This window comes from Meles meles, chromosome 9 (genome assembly GCF_922984935.1).
Source record: "Meles meles chromosome 9, mMelMel3.1 paternal haplotype, whole genome shotgun sequence".
NCBI lineage: Eukaryota > Metazoa > Chordata > Mammalia > Carnivora > Mustelidae > Meles > Meles meles.
In genome coordinates, this window is record NC_060074.1 from 77,456,894 (window position 1) to 77,476,814 (window position 19,921).

The following is a 19,921-nucleotide window of genomic DNA, read 5'->3' on the forward strand; positions in this document are numbered from 1 at the left end:
AGAAATCTTACTGCATCGGTATCCTTTTATGAAATGTGGTTGTAAGCAAGTGTGATCCCCACCCCTCCGGCTGAACTAGCTGATGTGTTTGTTGTTCCAGAGTTAAAATGTTCGACAATTCTGGGACCTGGATCACTCCGAGTCTACTTTTTGCATCGTCTTTATTTCACATTTATCACACTTGACTGCATCACTCTTTTTTTTAAAGATTGGCCTTTTCCTTCCCATGATTGCTATGTCCATATCCCTGTTTATGCACTTCCCGAGAAATGTACATGCTGAGTGGCGCTGCTGAGCCTCACGCCTGTTCCCCCAGTAGGGTTTTGTGGGGGTGGTGAGAGAGGAGGCCGGGAAGTTGGTTTGTTTCTCATGTGACTCTAGGGAAGCAGAATCCACCATGACTGCTTTTGGATGCAGTCTTTGTCTCTGTGCCAGCATTGTCCATGATGTCAGTGGGAACTTGCGCAGTTGCAGCCTGATGGGGATCATCTGCAGGCCAGGACAATGGCTTTCGGGATGTCTGGGGGTACGTCCTGCCAAAGCACAGCCAATTTCATGTTCCTTTTATTAAAGCACTCATTCCCAACTGATCGTCCTGTTCCTTGCCTTGGTCAATTTTTTTTTTTTTTTCTTCATATGAAGCGGTGCCAGATCTTTTCTATTAGGGAATGGTGTACTTCATCACAAAATCTATTGTCACAAAAAAGCCAAACTATTCCCGGGAGCCCTTTCTGGGATTTCAAAAGGTAGCCTCAGTTTAGAACTTAATTTTCCCTGAGATACTTCTTTCCAAGCAAATGCAAACAAGCATCAAGACTCTAACACTATTAAATGCTAAGAGTAATAATCCCTGTGTTGTTTCCTCATTTCCCTTAACAGTTTTTATTATAGCATTAGAATAAATCTATTAGATGGTTGAGAGCCAGAAGTATATAATATTACTAATGTAACCATTATTTATATCGTAGGGATTAAAGAGGGGTTTGTTTTGTTTGTTTGTTTGTTTTTTAATCCCCTGTAGCTGTGAATTTACTTAGGTTAGTCAATCTTGGACAGTATCATTGAGACAATTTTCAAGGCAGTAAAAGGGCCAACATTAGACATTCACAAAGAAACCTATTGTGTTGAATTTGTATCGCTAACTGGAAATTGACCTGACTTCTTTCGTCCTGTGTTTCTTGGCATTGTTCTAACAAGTAAGGATTCCACAAAATTGTACGTTCTCATCAGAATGACTTGCAGTGCAAAGCACAAGTTAGCAGAGGGCTGTGTTGTCGACACATATTGTAGTGTTACCTTGGTATCATGGTCCCAGGTCACAGCCATTGACTTTTCGACCATACTGTCAATGCCAAACAAAAACATTTACCTCTGGGATTGGTACAGAGTGAGGTTTTTTTTTTTTTTTTTAAGTAATTGAGGCCATTATTAAAATGAAAACAGCTCTAGTTGTGATGTAGGAGGATAAGGGAATACTCTGAGTACATTTTCTACCCCACCAGTGTGGTAGCTGAAGCTGTTCAGAAACATGAACACTGTTAAACTTCTCCAGTCCAAAAGAATGGGATAGAAACTGATACTTTCTGCCTTCTTAATGATCGTAGAAAAGATGGGCAGTGGGTCAGGATGCCTGGATTGTTCCTTTGTTCCATAAAACGTGCCCAGTATCAGGAGAGTTAAGGCATATTGTGCTTCGGCTTCCTTTACAGTGAAATGAGGTAGAGTTGGTGATTACGTAGCCAGGCCCATGACCGCCCCACCTCAGGGCTCTCTGCCTGCCAGCTGGGCACACTTTCCTTGTGTGGTTGTTCCCATTGGTCGTACCAGTGAAGCTCCAAGTCTCCATCCACGTGATTAATTCCGTAGGTATTTGAGTACCGGTGTTGCATCGGGTTCTGTTGAAACACTTGGGTATAGCAGTGAATGAAATACAAAAAGATCACTACCCTCATTGAGTTGCCAGTAGAATGGAGTGAGACAAACCATGTGGTAAACATGTAAATTTTATAGTGTTTTAGAAGATAAGGGTGATTGAAAAAGGAAAAATTGCAGCCTACAGGAAATTGTAGAGTGCTAGGAAAGAAATGAAGGGTGTGTTTTATTTATTGAAGTACAGGTAACATACAGTGTTATATTAGTTTTAGATGTTGAATATAACAATTAGCAATTTTATACATTAGTGCCCATCACGATTAATGTATTCTTTTTTAAAATATAACTCCCAAGTAGTTAACCTACAGTGTTATTAGTTTCAGGTGTACCGTGTAGTGATTCAACAGTTCCATATATTACTCGGTGCTCAGAAGATAAGTGTACTCTTTTTTTTTTTAAATTTTACATTTTTTTTTAATTTCTTTTCAGCGTAACAGAATTCATTGTTTTTTGTACCACACCCAGTGCTCCATACAATGCATGCCCTCCATAATACCCACCACCTGACTCCCCCAACCTCCCACCCCCCCCCCCGCCCCTTCAAAACCCTCAGGTTGTTTTTCAGAGTCCATAGTCTCTCATGGTTCATCTCCCCCTCCAATTAAACCCCTTTATCTGTTGCCCCCATGCTCCCAGCTTCCCTTTCTCTGTTCTCTTTACTTGAGTCTGTTTTTCGTTTCTCTTTTTTCTTTGTTTTCTTTCTTAAAATCCATAAATGAGTGAAATTGTTTGACATTTGTCTTGGACTTATTTCCTTTAGTATTATACTCTCTAGGATCATCCATGTTGTTATAAATGGCAGGATCTCGTTCTTTTTTATGGCTTAGTAATATTCCTCTGTGTGTGTGTGTGTGTGTGTGTGTGTGTGTGTGTGTGTGTGTGTGTGTACGTGACATCTTTATCAGTGAACACTTGGGTTGCTTTCCTGTCTTGGCTATTGTTAATAATGCTGCAGTAGTAGGGGTATATATTTTTTTGAATTAGCGTTTTCATTTTCTTTGAGTAGATACCAGTAATGGAATTACTGGATCATAGGGTAATCCCATTTTTAACTTTTTAAGGAACCTTCACACTGTTTACCACAGTGGCTGAATCAGTTTGCATCCCCACCAACAGTACACAATGGTTCCTTTTTCTCTACATCCTTGCCCATACTTGTCATTTCTTATTTTTTTTGATTCTAGCTACTCTCACAAGATTAAGATTTTGATTCTAGCCCTATCTTTTATGGGGTTTTTAAAAAAGATTTTATTTATTTGACAGTGAGAGCAAGAGAGCACAGGCAGGGGCAGCAGCAGAAAGAGAGGAAGAAGCAGGCTCCTGCCTGAGCAGGGAGCCCAATGTAGTGCGTGATCCCAATTCTAGTAGTTTTTTGGAGAGTCTTTAGAGTGTTCTGTATATAGAATCATTTCATCAGCAAATAGTGGAAGTTTTACTTTTTCCTTACCAATGTGGATGCCTTTTATTTCTTTTCCTTGTCTGATTGCTGGGTAGGACTTCTACTATGTTGAGTAAAGGTGGTGAGAGTAGGCATCCTTGTTTTGTTCTTAGAGGAAAAGCTTACAGTTTTTCACCATTGGGTATAATTTTAGCTGTGGATTTTTTTGATATGGCATTTATAATCTTGAGGTATGTTCCCTTTAAATCTACTTTTTTGGGAGTTTTTATCATGAGTGAATGTTGTACTTTGTCAGGAGCCTTTTTTTGCATCTGTTGAGATGATCATATAGTTTTTATCCTTTAATTATTGATTTGATTTACCACACTGGTTGGTTTGTGAATATTGAACCACCATTGCATCTCTGCAATAATAATTTACCACTTCATTTTGGTAAATGATTTTTTTAATGTATTACTCAGAATTTGGTTTGCTAATATTTTGTTGAAGATTTTTGCATCTGTGTTAATCAGGGAAACTGGCCAGTAATTTTCTTTTTTGTAGTGTCTTTCTTTGGTCTTGGTATCAGGCTAATGCTGGCCTCATAGAATGAATTTGGAAGTTTTACTTCCTCTTCTATTTTTTTGGAATAGTTTGAGAAGAATAGGTATTAACTTTTCTTTAAATGCTGGGTAAAATTCATCGTGAAGTCCCCTGGTCCTGGATTTTGGTGGGAGTTCTTTGATTGCTGATTCAATTTCACTGCTAGTAATCCGTCTGTGCAGATTTTCTATTTCTTTCTGATTCAGTCTTGGAATAGTACATATTTCTAGGAATTTGTCCCTTTCTTCTATGTTTGATTTCTTGGCATATAATTTTATAATATTCTCTCAACAATCCTTTATATTTTTGTGGTATCAGTTGTTTCTCCTTTTTCATTTCTGATTTTATTTTGGTCTTCTCTCACTTTTTTCTTGGTGAGTCTGGCCTAGAGATTTACCAGGTTTGTTGACCTTTTCAAAGAACCAGCTCTTTATCTTTTCTATTGTTTTGTGTTTTTTAGTTTCTATTTCATTTGCTTGAGCTCTGATCTATATTATTTCCTTCCTTCTACTAGTGTTGGGTTTTGTTGTTCTTGTTCTTCTAGCTCCTTTAGGTCTTTGCTTGACTTTTTTTGTTTCCTGAGCTATGTCTGTATTACTATAAAATTTCCCTCTTAGAACTGCTTTTGCTGCATCCTAAATATTTTGGACCGTTGTGTTTTCGTTTTCATTTGTTTCCATGTATTTTATTTCCTCTTTGATGTCTTGGTTTACCCATTCATTATTTAGTACCATGTTATTTAGCCTCCATGTGTTTGCGTTTTTTCCAGTTTTCTTGTAACTGATTTCTGGTTTCATATTCTTGTGGTCCGCGAAGATGCAGCATATGATTTCAGTCTTATTAAATTTATTGAGACTTGTTTTATGACCTAACATGTGATGTCACCTGGAAAAGGTTCCATGTGCACTTGTAAACAATGTATATTCTACTGATTTTGTATGGAATGTTTTGTATGTATCTGTTAGGTCCATCTAGTCTAATGTGTCAATTGAATGACTATTTCCTTGTTGATATTGTGTTTGGATGATCTGTCCAGTGATATACATGGGGTGTTAAAGTCCCCTGCTATTACTGTATTCCCATTAGTTTCTCCCTTTTTATGTGTTAATAATTGCCTTATGTTTTCATGCTTCCATTGTTGGGTGCATAGATACAATTGTTTTATCTTCTTGTTGGATTTTCACTTTATATAGTGCCTTCTTTTCTCTTGCTACAATCTTTGTTTTAAAGTCTACTTTGTCTGATGGAAGAATTGCTACTGTAGCTTTTTTTTTTCTTCACTTGCATGTATGTATATGTTTTTTACCCCTTTTTCAGTCTGCACGTATCTTTAGGTCTGAAGTGAGTCTCATATATAGCATATAGATGGGTCTAGTTATTTTAATCCATTCAATCACCCTATGTCCTTTGACTGAAGCATTTAGTCCATTTACATTTAAAGTAATTATTGTTGGGTATGTATTTATTGCCATCTTATTATTTGTTTTATGGTTGTTTTTATGGTTCTCTGCTTCTTTCTTCTCTTGATCTCTCCTCTTGTGGTTTGATGGCCGAGGGTTACACTTGGGTTTTTGTCTCTGGATTTTTCTCTATCTATTATAGGTGTTTGATTTGCAGTTACCATGAGGATCATATATAACCTCCTAAGTATATAACAATCTCTATTAAGTTGTTGGTCATTTAAATTTAAACCCGTTCTAAAAGCACTACATTTTTACCCCGCCCTCCACATTGTATGTATATAATGTTATATTTTGCATCCTTTTTTGTGAGTTCCTTGACTGATTTTTGTACATAAAATTGATTTTTACGCCTTTTATGTTTTAACTTCCATAATGGTTTCATAAGTGATTAATCTACTTCCTTTATTATGTGATTGCCTCTACCTTTGAAATTGTTCCCTTTCATAGTTTTCTTCTAGTGGAAATGTTTAGTTTTTTACACCTTACAGTGTTTTATCTACTGAAATGCTCTTCTATTAAATGTTACTTTTCCCACTATGAAAATGTTTTCTTGTCCATATACATACGTGACAATGAATCTTTGTCTTTGCTGTATTCACATATACAACTTGATTAGATCTTAGTGATTTCTTAGTACAAGTTCTTAGAACAAGGGATAATTTTGAGGCTGCTTTGATTTAGGGAAACTCAATTAACAATTGGCAGCGATTTTTAGGAATGTTGGAGTAGCTATGGTGGAGTGAGACTTCCCTTAAGGCTTTTATAGAGATTTTTTTTGGTTGATCTTGATGGAATCTCTACATCAAAATATTCACTGATGTTTGAGAAGAGAAGAAAGGGTGGTAAAGTGGGACAACAAATAAAGTAACAAGATTCTCACCCTGCTTGCAACATTTTCAGTAAAAGCTAGAAATACATAGCTTAGTCATCAGACCAGGAATGCCTGTCTGCATTGATATTCAGTGAGTTCTGTGGCCTTAGCATGTTGTGTAATTAGGAAATCAACCTGCCTACATATACAGTAGATTAGTTCATTCTTTCCCTTGATTTCTCAAATTTCTAGATATTTGGATTTCTGAAATCAAAGAAATTTTATTTTGTTATGTAAGTGTTTAGGTGACTTCTAAAGCCCATCTTTTTCAAAAATAACTTCCAGGAAATGAATATATGTTTCATTAGTAAATTATATTTTATTTGTTTCTATTGTTCAGCTATACAAGTACCTAGCTCAGTCTACACAGCAGACTATGAACTGATCCATATATGCATACATTTCTGCTGAAAATCTAAGTACAACCACCTATGCAACTATCCTGATGTTATGGTAGTCAAGAATTGGATCCATTGTTCCAGCATATGTTAATTCTTTGCTAGTTTGTAAGACCTTTGAAGACAGAATACTACTTTTTGCATGTTTGTATTCTTCCTTAGAGATAATCTGACTCATGACATGAGGTAGAAATCAATAAATATTTTTAAAATTTATAGATATGTTCTCCGTGCTGTTTAAAGAATTCTATAAAGGAAAAGCTGAGAATGTTGTATTGGGGTTACAGTTCTAGCACCTGCTTTGGGGGTGCTGTCTTTCCTCAGGGTGTTGGTAGTGCCAGACCAGGGTGTTGGTAGTGCCTGAACCAAGCTGAGGGGGCTAGAGCAGTTATCGTCACAAGTGGTGGTGCTGGCTTCAGTTGCAGTCTGTGCCTCTGCCTTTCCTTCTCCCTCCCCAACCCATTTCCCACATTTGTAACAGAGGGGTATTTCAGAATCATAAATCTGATCATATTCCTTGCTTAAAATTCTCCTAAGACCTTCTCATCCTCTTTTGACTGTAGATTGGTGGCCCTCCTCCTTCTGTACTTGTGTATACATCCATCAGCATGCTCATCCCCCACACTGCGTGTGGATTTCTGGGTTATTATGGATTGTGACAAGAGGTATTGACTTTCGGTTTTGTATCCCCAAAGTCTCCCTTCCACACAGAAGACCCATGCATAGATACATTGAAATGTCTATACCTCAGTGTCCTTTCTCATTCAGTGAACATTTGGGTTTTTTTATTGCATACACACAGTAGGAAGACACGGGTCTATGGCTCAGTCCTCAAGTGGCCATAAATATGAATTTCTGTAAAAGTCAAACAAGAAGGTGGACTTCGTGTAATTTCAGACATGTGCTCATTTGCACGCTTGTGGGTTGCCTTATTTTACGTAATTGTCCATAAAAATGTGGCATGGACTCTTCATTATTTTTAATATAGATAGCACATGCCCATCCAAATGAAGAATTTTAAGCAAATCTACTTTTTCCCTCCCAAATACTTAATTAGTCACTTCAAGACATTTTTGATATTCTAGCCTTTGTCTTAGGTGGAGCTGTTAAAGTTAAATAAGTGTGAATATTTGTCAAATACAGTTCTTGCAAGAGTGCACGTACATTTTATATATTGTGAGAAAAGCATAATTAATAGCTAATTAGGATAATGAAAGTAATATACACCAGATGTAGAGAAGACCTTGTGGAAAATTAGTATGAATTAGATAACATGCGATTTGGTCAAAGCAAGCTTGTTGAGAAGAATTAAAACAGTGGACATGTGGAGGGACAATCAGTGGCTGTCTAGCTCGTACACCTAGGGAATAATTTAATCAAGTTTGCTATTGTAATACTCAGGGCTTCAAGCTGTTCTGTTTTCACAAGTTGATAACTTGGGATTTGGGCCTTGATTTGCAGCATTCCTATACAGTCAAAATTTCATGTTGAGATGATCACTTATCAAGTACTTTAATAAAATCACCTCCATGTATAAGAATGGAAAAGTACTAAGAGATCTTGCGTACTCTGATTCGTGCTCCAAATCTTCCAGGTACCAGTTAATTAATGCAAGTCTAATACTTCGTATCTAACTCATTTCCTACTTAATACTCATTGACTGGCAATGGTCTGATTTTCTTTTCTTTTTTGATTTTTTTTAATTCCTTCCAATTGTTCACCTGCTTTTCTTTTTTTTTTTCCATTTTATTTATTTTTTCAGCGTAAGAGTATTCATTGTTTTTGCACAACCCCCAGTGCTCCATGCAAAACGTGCCCTCCCTATTACCCACCACCTGTTCCCCCAACCTCCCACCCCTGACCCTTCAAAACCCTCAGGTTGTTTTTCAGAGTCCATAGTCTCTTATGGTTCGCCTCCCCTTCCAAATTTTTTTTTTTTTAATAAACATATAATGTATTTTTATCCCCAGGGGTACAGGTCTGTGAATCGCCAGGTTTACACACTTCACAGCACTCACGATAGCACTTACCCTCCCCAATGTCCATAGCCCGCTCCCCCTCTCCCAATCCCACCTCCCCCCAGCAACCCCCAGTTTGTTTTGTGAGATTAAGAGTCATTTATGGTTTGTCTCCCTCCCAATCCCATCTTGTTTCATTTATTCTTCTCCTGCTTTTCTTATTAGAAACTGAAATTCATTAATTTCTTGATTCATTGATGTAGCTATATTTTGAAGCAGCATATATATAATAAGTCAATATCTAACATCTATCGAACTCTTAAGTGCCAAGTGTTATGCTAAGTAAGTATTTTGCAAACCTCATGCTACGAATTCTCATAGCAGTAGGTACAGGTATCATAAGGATTGTCTTTGTTTCCATTTTTCAGATGAGGTAACTAAGCCGTAGACAGATGAAGTAATTTGTTCAAGTTGTTAGTAAGTGCTGCACCTGAGATTGGAACCTCTATACCTATAGACTACTTGCTCTTAGCCACTATATACATATATTGATAGTTATAAATATTGTAAAGAGAAAAAATTACATCATCTTTATTTACATAAAGTTAGAGTCCATGTAGTCTTTTATGTAATAGATCATCATGATTAATTTACTTCATTGAATTTTATCAAGCTGCTACATCACAGCCGTCATCTGTATTACAGGCATTTTTCCCATACCCGTTAGGGATTACTAATTGATGAGCTTTACAAACTATCTGTTCTTTATTTGCTGTTAGGCACTAATGTTTAAGCCATATTCCAATCTTGAAATGTCTGTAGGTAATAAAAACCTAGGCCACTAATGTTACTTACTAGGAGTTCTGTTAATGACAAAATCATGGATCTACTCAGGAATTGAATAAACATAAACCTCAGTTATGGTTTAAGGTAATATGTCTAGCCCTGGTGCAAACACTTGAGTCTCTTTAAATGGTCAAAAGGAACTTAGTTGAATTTCCTTTTTAAAACAGGAACCAGGTGGGGGGCGCCTGGGTGGCTCAATCGTTTAAGCCTCTGCCTTCGGTTCAGGTCATGATCCCAGAGTCCTGGGATCGAGTCCCGCGTCGGGCTCTCTGCTCGGCGGGGAGCCTGCTTCCTCCCCTCTCTCTCTCTCTCTCTGCCTGCCTCTCTGCCTACTTGTGATCTCTCTCTGTCAAATAAATAAATAAAATCTTTAAAAAAAATAAAAATAAAAAAAAACAGGAACCAGGGTGCCTGGGTGTCTCAATTGGTAGACCATGTGACTCTTGATTTCAGGGTTTGTGAGTTCGAGTCCCACGTTGGGCATAGAGATTACTTAAAAACAAACAAATATATAAATAAAATGAGAATAACCTGTAGATTGAAATGGGTATTTGAAAGGTAGGGTCAAACTGTGATGTAAAGCTCACACATCAAAGTATAGTAATAATTCTAGTATTAAAAGAAAAAACTGCGTAGCTCCAAGTAGATAGTCTTTACTGATTGTTAGCTGCCTTCTCAAATCCCGAGATTATTTCTCCATTTAATTTTTGTGGCACTTAAGATACTTGTTTTATAGATTTGCCATCAACATGTCTTATTTCATGAAATTTGTCTCCTGAATTCTGATATAAATCCTCATAGATTACTTGATCAGTAAAATCTTACTTGCCTACCTACTTAGATAATGAGAAAAAGAAAGGTGTCTGTTTTGTTCAGTACACTTTGAAAATCTCATTTCTGTCTAGAGAGGGCTGGGTGAAGTGCTTTCTAAGAAGTACCATGTTTTATGCATTACTGACTTTTTCCCCCCAAAGGCATAAGATTCGAGAACAACTGCTTTCAAAGTTACTTTCCTGCCAGCTATTTTACTGTTTTTTGTATATATATGTATGTTAGCAAATAATTTTGACACTATGTGGTATATTCTGCAGTAGGAGGCTGGTGAATAATCAAATAATCTTTAAGTACATGGGAAGATATTTTTAAAAGAGAAAAATAATGCCTGCATGTGGAAACTCAGATTAAAATATGTGAATTGACAATGAGTGTAATGAACTTAAGAGCTGTTTCTCTGGGGGCAGAATAAAATAAATTTAAAAATCATCCAAAAAAGCGGTGCCTGGGTGGCTCAGTTGGTTAAGCAGCTACTTTCTGCTCTGGTCATGATCCCAGGGTCCTGGGATTGAGTCCTGCATGCTCAGCAGGGAGCCTGCTTCTCCCCACTTGTGCTCTCTCTTGCTATCTCTGACTCAAATAAATAAAGTCTTTTAAAAAATCATTCAGAAAGGCTTTTTGACCACATATAAATAAGATTATGAATGAGAAATGCTGTGTAAAAATTAGTATAAATGTTGAAAAGAATGTCATGCAGAATGGAAATCAGAATGGATCCCAGATGGGTAAAATTCCTCTGTAATTGATAAATAATCCAAGAATTTTCTTTGTGAAGTCTAAAAGCACAATAAACTTAGAAAAGTTGTAACAACTAATAAAATTCAGTAAAGTGACTAGGATAAAAGATTAAATCTATAAAACAAATAACTTCCCCACATATCATTTATAACCTTCTTAAAAATATAATTGGAAAAGCTCCATAAATAATAGAAAAATAGATACATTTCATAATAAATATGAAATCAAATGAATCAAATTGAATTAAAATGTTACTGAGACATATAAAAAGAAACTAGAATAAATTGAGATACCCTATTTCTACAAGTTTACTACAGGGACATGTTAAACAGAATAAAATGCTGATTAGTACTTTGAAGGGATTTACAAAGAGTTCATAATGGAAAATGCTTATGTCAATTGATAAAAAGTATGCATAGAAAATATCCAAATCAAAGACCATATGTCCTAATGTATAACTATACCACAGACTGGATATGTTTAATTTTATACTCTTTTTGTGTTTTTTTCTAATAAACATACATGCTTTTTGTAATGTGAAAAAAATGTACACATTCAGTGTATTTTAACAATTTTGATGAAAAGGTAAATACTTCCTTTATTTTCCATGTTGTTTGACTTTAATGCAGGGATGGAGGAACTTTCTATGTATTTTTTATTTACATACTTGTTATTTCTAACTTAAGGCTTTAAATTTTCTTAGAAAGATGTGCGGGACATCCTCACCCCAATTCGGATTGAAGCTGCTTACCACCTTGGGCATCATGTCATCAGTAAACGAAATGCAGAAGAGTTCCCACCACTTCAGCCAATTCTCCAGCAGAAGAAAGAAAAAGACATAATTGAAAAAACAGTAAGAATATTTTCCTTTATTTGAAATGGGATGTGCATATAACTAAAGTAACTTTTTTTGAAACATTGCCTAATTCTGGGGAAGTGAGTTATCTTTCTGATTTCTTTAAAAATTTTTATGAATTTTTTAATATAAAAAGATTTATGGTATGTCTTGTTTTCCATTTTTCTTTATTTTTTATATTTCCTTTAGGATATTGAACTGAATATTTTAAAATATGCATTTAGTCCCAGCAATAGCTTCCCATATACATGAGATGTTAATCTTCTTTCCTTGATTCCTTGCCCATGAGGAAAATAAATTACTAGGGAGTGCTCATAATGACAGTGAGTCACATTCATGAGGTTTCTCTTCCCCTTTTTCATTTTCTGACTCCTTCTCTCTCATTTTGTCTCCCTCTCATTCACTCTACCCAGATCCATTCATATCTCAGTAGGCAAATTCCCTTGCTGGCTTTTACTCATTTATAAACATAAGTATTTCTGTTATACAACAATTTCTCTTTCAAATTCGACTACAGGCTTTGCAGCCACGTCCCAGGATCCATTGCATTTTGAGATGGATCTGGCGTTCTAACCAGTGCACAGCCTTTTCTAATGTATTCCGAAATACCTCCATTTCACTGGCAGTGCGTTTACTCCCAGGAGTCCGGTTGTTTGGACCTTTACTGTCCAACAACACAAAGACCTAGTCAACAGGATGTTTGAGGGCATGGTAAAAACATTCATTAAAAGCATTTGCTAGGGGCACCTGGGTGGCTCAGTGGGTTAAGCCTCTGCCTTTGGCTCAGGTCATAATCCCAGGGTGCTGGGATCCAGACCACCCCACCCCCACCCTCTTCCTGCTCCCCCCACCCCCACCTCTGCCCACCTCTCTGCCTGCTTGTGATCTCTCTCTCTGTCAAATAAATAAATAAAATCTAAAGAAAAAAAAATTTGCTCTTGGCACAAGGAATGTAAAAGGCAGAAGGGACACTCGAAGGGCTAGTTCATATCCTGTCTAGACAAACTGCTACTAAGTCACTTGAAGCAGTTTGGGCTGACAATCATGATTCTCTAGAACACTAGATCAAGTGAACATAATAACTCAAGGCAAGTTTTCTCAATACCCTTATGAATATATCTATGGAAGTCAGTGTTTTCACCCTTCTGTTGAACTTTAGTTGTCACTATCAACTACTCTTAACTACGTTTAATAATGAAAACCACAGTGTTTAAGTACATAAGCCCAAACCTGGCAACGTGTATTTACATTAGAATAAAATTCTACCTTTTGGTTTTTAGAGCACCATGCTTTACGAGTAAGAGTGATAGGGGAAAATCATGTTTACCTAATCATTTAGAGAAAGATTTACACTTCCCTTCTGCTTCACTGGGTTGAGGTAGTCTGTGGGCGGATGCGCTATTTGACAACATGCTAGTTCCCATTTAATGAACCTAGCTCCTTCTCTGACTTTCTAGATTTCTCTTAGCATCTCTCCCTTTTCACCTGTTCCTCTCAACTTCCTTTTTCTCTCTCCACTCTTTTCTTTATCTTATACCTCAGGTTTTCCCATGTACCTCTGAGTATCTCTGGGTCCTATTAAAATGCTGAGTTAAATAAATTCTAGAACCCTGAGTGTCAACTATTACTGTGTTCAATGTGTCCTCAGAGTAAAATTTCTAAATTTCTACATTTTACTGTTTTCAATAAATATAAGCCCATTGTCCTACCATCTGTGAAAAGTAAGTGCCATGTTTATTTGTAATAAGTGGGATCAAACTGTAGCACCAGAAAATTGAAAGGAACTCAGCAATGACCATCTTGGCAGCACAGGTTTTAAACACTTACCTTTAAAACTTTATCTCAGTTTGATTAAACTCATTTTTTCCATTGTTTTCCATAACAATTAGAAAAGAAGCAATAATGTTTTCCATTAAACAAATTTAGGCTTCCGGTTTACCTATTGGAAAAATCAGTTCCTTTAGCCCTACAGTTGTCATTTGAACCTGCGACTAATTCAAAAGTGGCAAAATAAGTCATAGATGTCTTGTGCTTAAGAATAGAGGTATCCCAAATTGTTGAACTACCATAAAAAATACTGTTGTTTTATTTCCAGATAAACTTTGCAAGATTTTGTGCCCATGAAAATTGTTCAGCTGATTTACAGGTTTCTGCGAGAATTGGATTTTTTAAGTAAGTATAATTTACTGTTACTCATCAAGATGGGCAATGGGTGTGTGCTTGTGGGTTCTAAAGAGAAAAGGACTAAGAACTATTCCTTAGGGATTAGCAGCATTCAAAGAATTGGGGGGAAAAAAAAACACTCTCCTGAAAGAGATTAAGTAATCTATTTGTCACTTACAGAACATAAATATCAGAGGTGACTAGTTTTTGAACAATGAGAATATGTGAGCACCAAGATTTTATAAAGCATATTTTAATCTTTTACTGACCACTCAGAAGATATTTCAGGATTTAGTTGTGCCTTGAGCTATCATGATTGTTATTATGTTTTAGGCACATGTAAGTGCCTATTAATAGAGTTTTGGTGGCAAAATGAGCTAGTGTTCACTAACATAATCCTTAGGTTTTTTATCATCCAAAAACTGGTAACATAAGTCAGACTGATGTACAAAACAAAATAAACCCCTAAATGTATATGAGAACATTTGAAAGGGAATAAACCACCTTGCTTTCTAAATTCATAGAAGAGGGAATAGTAAAAAGATAATCCACATATCATGCAAAGAATAGTGCCTACCTAGCATACAGTGAAAATTAGATGAATGTTGGCTGCTGTTACTATCTTACCAGAAACTAATCAACTGCAATTTTATCAAATGTATCATGTCTAAATACCCTGTTTTGAAATTGGTCTGCATACTAGAGGGAAGATGTGAAAATGAGGACCAGAGAGAGAGAATCCATAGTGAGGTTGAGGGCTGATTGCGTACAGGAAGTAAGAGGGGACGGAGACATCAGTGACAGGACAGGAAAATGGGAAATTATTTTGGGGAGGCAGAGATAAAAAGGAAACAAGCTTAAATTGGGACATGTTGAATTTGGTGGGATTTCTACATGCAGCTTTCTACTTGAAAATCTAGTTCAGGATTGTTTGGAAGTCATCTACACATTAGCGATTTGTGAGCATGAGGGAGCCGGGGGGTTGGGCAATGTGTGGAAATGTGAATTTCACAGAGGAAAGAATGAGGGATCAAGTTGGGGAGGGGAGAGTTTTATTTAACAATCTTCACAAGAATAGGGAGTCCCTGGGGGAAACTGTAAAGGTATCCCCAGAGAACTAAGACAAGCAAATCCATAGTGAAAGAGCCAGTGGAAAATACAGAAAAAGGGACTTCATATTGTAAAATTTTATAGAGAGCTCAGATAGCACAATGCCTGGGGAAAGGTCATGGGAACTAGCATTGAAAATGTGACTGGTGGGTGAGAAAAGGATGTTCCTGGCAACTTTTAAGATGGAAATTTCACTGCAGTAGTAGCCAAGTGAGAGTCTGAGTTCAAAGGCAAAAAGAATATACTGGGGACGAGTAGGTTCAACTGAAAAATTTCTATGTGGTGATGAAATTTTTTATTTATTTAATTATGGAATGACACAAACACATGTGAGGGTCAAAGGCAGAGGAAAAACTAAATTGAAGAGGGAAATGTATTTCAAGCCTGGAGCACTTTTCAGACTCTATCAGAACTCTCTCCTCTGCAGCGCCTGGCAGCTGCTCACTTCACCTTTTGCACGTCTTTTGCTTTAAGTTCCACGTTGCCATCAAACTCGGGTTCCCCTCCAACTTCTCTAGCTCTTTCTCACTTGTCGTTTGAGGATCTTTGATTTTGGCTCTCTTGGCTTCCTAACCTGTCCTCTCACCCCTTTCTCACACCCACCTGTTTTCGCTGGGTAATTGTGCCCACAGCTGTGACCTCACCTGGCCTGTCTACACTGCTGATGCTCCAATCAGTATCTGAGTTTCACACCCACACATGCAACTGTCCATTAGATGTGTCCTCTTGGATGCCCAGTAACTATCCACCGGTGACACAACCATTAGTCGCCAAAGCCAACAACCTAGAGCTCAACCTGCATTTTTCTCTTTCTTATCCCTGAGGTACAGTAAATTACTAAGTTCTGTAATACTACCACCTACAGATGTATTTTATATATCATGCCCCCCCCCCCCTTGCTCCAAACTAGATACTCAATATCCTTCCTGGGTCACCAGCCTTTTCCACTCTTTGGGCTTCTGACCTCTGATTTTATATTATTCTAAATCCTCGACTGTGGTATTTCCAGAGTGTGAGCTTTCTAACATACATTCTGATAACAGGGCTCCAAGGGCTCATTAAAACTTAAAATCTCAACCATGCCACGGGACTTTTCTCCATGAATGGCAGAATACTTGTTTGACCACGCATTCTTAAGCCTATATATCTTTTTCTTCCTCCTACTTATCTACCTGATTAACTCTCATTTGTCTTATAAATCTCAGCTGTTTTTGTCTCCAGCTACAGGAACACAAGTCCTGTGACCCTGGTTCCATTGCATTTACGCTCACTACTATTAATATCTGTCTCCACACTATCCTGTGAGCTGCATCAAGAGAGGTTTCCGTCTTTTCATCTGAGTGTTCCCAGTGCCTATAGAGAGGCTGGAGTGCTATAGGTGACTAATGGTTGTTTGCTGAGACTAGAACAAGGTCCTAAGGAAACAGCATAAAATGGGATCAGACTCCGGTGGAGGAGTTAGCTTTGGAGAGAAGTTAAGATTGTCTTTATCTTGAGCTAAGAAAAAGGTACTTGACAAAAATTAAGAAATCTCAAAGTGGCAGGAAGGGAGATACAGAGAAATCAGGGATGGCCAGGATAAAAAGCAAGTTAATATATGGAAAGTGAGGGCTTTGAGGATGGACTTGGGAACCTGAAGGGAATGGGAAAAGATTAAAAATAGCTGTTAAGATAAATGGGATAGGAATAAGTAAAAAGGTTGACAAACAGTGTTGAGTACCCTGCTGGGGTGGGATCACATATGGCAGAGAATAAATTAATTCTTTTCACTTAGGCAATGCCAATATAGCCTTGAGCATCCACAGTTGAGGGCCAAGAAGCCCTAACCTATTTGATTTATAATTGGACTTTATACTTAAATTATCCAGATTGGCTGCTCAGAGAGTCCAAAAACAATGACTACTAACTACTTTGTATCCCAGCATGTAATGTGGGGCCTTTGTTGAGTTATTAGACGAATAATTTACAGCCTCCCCATTCATGTATTTATTTTCTTCCTCAAATGCTTAGTTTTCTTGGTGTTTTTGCTGTCATGGGCCTCTGATAAGCTTTCACCCACACAGCTCTTCTTATCTAAGCTATAAATAAGTAGTGTTTTCATTTTCTTAAATCAGACACTCCCACTGTCCACTTTGTGGTCTTTCTCTGCAACCACACCGGCCTATGAAAAAATGGGACAGTGACGTTTATATGAAAATATTACTAAGAACACTAAGTTCTTTCCTGAAGAATAAAAATACATCTTAATACAATATGAAATAATTTATTTGTCTTCAGTACATATTTTCTCACTTTTCTCACAATAAGAAATTCTGTTACCTACTTTTTTTTTTACTTTGAAGTGATAATATTTCTTTCTTTCTTTTCTTTTTTTTTTTTTAGTATATGTGCTGCCGAAGCGAGCACTGAAGTGATAATATTTCTTGACATCTGTCAAATCCATTATGATTTTAAATGGCAGCCAGTGGTGGGGAAGGCAGCATCTCTGAAGGTGTGGGCTTTGAGTCACCTTCATGAGAATCACCTGGAGTGCTTAATAGAAATGCAGTTTTCTAGGCCCCAGAACATCTGAATCAGAATCTATGGGCACCAGGCCAGAAATACATAGTATTAATAGGGCTATGAGTGGTTTTTATCAAACTAAAATCTGGGAAGCAATGTGGTGGTGGTGAAGTTTCAGATCTAGTCGAGCTAATCTGATTAAAGTTTATCTACCATTTACTAGCTGAATGGCCTTTTTAGAGAAGCCTTTTTACCTCTGTAAACCTCTTTCCTCATTGATCAGAAGATAAAATCATACCTACTCTATAAGATTGCTTCAAAGATAAAATGCAATACTGCAAACCAAGTGCATAGCACAAAGCTTGAAATACATGAAGGTTCATAGAAGTTATTTCTGGTAACATTGTTACTGGGATATGGGTAGACCATGATTTTAAAAAAAAGTTTGGCCATAAACATGAAATACTGCCACTGAATCCTTGGCATTTTCTGCATGTGGACTGGTGGTTTCTCTGGAGTTGAAGGTTTCTTTCCGTCCCAAGAAAGCCGCTGATGGACTGGGTCGGTAGTTGGTCATTCATGAGGTTTGAAGTGGCATGGATGCCAGTAAAAGGTATAAGTCCCCCATCTTTTGCATCAACTAGGAAAGTTACAGGCCATCTCTGTTAGGTAAATGCTCCTGACTTGAGGAGTTTTCACGTGAAAGCTCTTTTCATTGATCCTTAGGCCCCCAGTGAAGTGTTCCGACAAAGTGCTGTGTCTTGTGATAAATTGTCATCTATCAGACCAAACTGGGCCTCTCCCACACAGAGGTCCTCTCTCTCTGCTCAGGAATAGTAAGCACGGCAACGCTTGCGGCCCATTCTCCCAACCATAACCCCTCTGGCACGGAGGGCATAGAGGTGCCTCCGACTACAGACCCGCTTTCAGTAAATGCATTTCCACAGCAAAGAGCAGGAGTTTTTTTGAGAACTGCCGTAACAGAGTGCCCACAGCAAGCCAGGCAGCGTACGCACACACTGTCTCACGTGCTCATTAACCTGAGGCTTCTAACCAGGGGTCTAAATTCTCTGGACAATCAGCCCTGATCGTATGAGTTTGCACGACAAAATGAAGATGAACAAATGTTATCCAGATTCCAAATACAGTAGCAGGTATTAGCCATCATGTAGACAGTTTAAGATCAAGTCTTTCATATTAATGACTCATCTAAATGACTCTGCTTCCCTTCTCTGCCACAGTCACGCATCCTGGGTAAGCGACGTAGGTTTTTCCTGAGCAAGTGCGTTCATTATGTTAGGACCGCTTTTAACGACAGGTGACAATATTTGATGAATTGTAACTTAAATAATAAAGGTGCTTAATTGTTTTTGCGTAATAACCAGGAGGTGGCTACAGGCTTAATAGGCAGCTCCCAAAATCTGGACATGCATGGTTATCCTCCCAGTTTTCTTGGCTTTTCCCTCATGGTCCCCCAAAGACTGTAGCAGCATCAAGGTTGCTGACCAAAGAAAAGGGGTAAAAGCAAAATTCTGTGTCCCCTCGTGGCTGCCTTTGAGGAAGGGAAGCACCTTAGCAGACCTCTTACTGTGATTTACAGGACCTTGTCGCAAGCTCATCCATGAATTATTGTAGAGCAATCATAATTCATTCCCTGAAGCTGAACGAGGGGCCTCTCTTCTGCAACAGCAAGGGAGTATTGCCTTCTGCCTGAATAATTTGGGGTTCTTCTAGCAGCTAAGAATGGAAATTACTGTTGGGTAGACAGCAAAGTGCAGTATCTACCACTATGCTGTTTGTCTCCAAAAGAGCAAGTCTATCAAAATTATCCACTTTTAAAATGGCGATGGTAGGACTCTATGCCTCACTGATCTCAGGGTCTTGAAAGAGGAATTATATCCTCTATACATTAAAACATGCTAATTACTAATTATATCTTCCAATCTATGTTCTCCTGCTCTACTCCTTGGGACCTCCAGGAGTCTGCCTTTATTCAAATGCAGTCTCCTTAAATGTTAGTTAACTGACATATCTTAGTGGATGAGAATTTTCCAGTATTTTCTTTTTCTCTGAAAAAAAGAGGGCACCATTTCACATAGACTTGTAGGCCACTTGCTGCAGGCTCGTTTTTTGTCAAATAAATGACTCCTGGACCTCAACACAGGTAACATCTCTGTTTGCATTATATTTTGTTCTAGCATCTTGATTAAAAACATGTTAGCTGCGAAGCCCTAATTCATCTTATCAAAGCATTCATTATCCTAAGACA

General features: G+C 37.6%; 1 protein-coding gene across 2 annotated transcripts in view; it reads left to right on the forward strand.

Moving 5' to 3' along the window:
* The window catches only part of ITGA4 (integrin subunit alpha 4), a 79,625-nt gene that overhangs the window by 39,471 nt on the left and 20,233 nt on the right, over window positions 1–19,921 (forward strand). The window contains exons 16-17 of one of the 2 annotated variants that reach the window (XM_046018631.1): window positions 11,725–11,874; window positions 13,973–14,049. In XM_046018631.1, the coding sequence (XP_045874587.1) occupies window positions 11,725–11,874; window positions 13,973–14,049 (227 nt within the window). Of the gene's footprint in view, window positions 1–100; window positions 581–11,724; window positions 11,875–13,972; window positions 14,050–19,921 lie in introns of those variants that run through there. The other variant, XM_046018632.1, reaches the window with a different exon arrangement.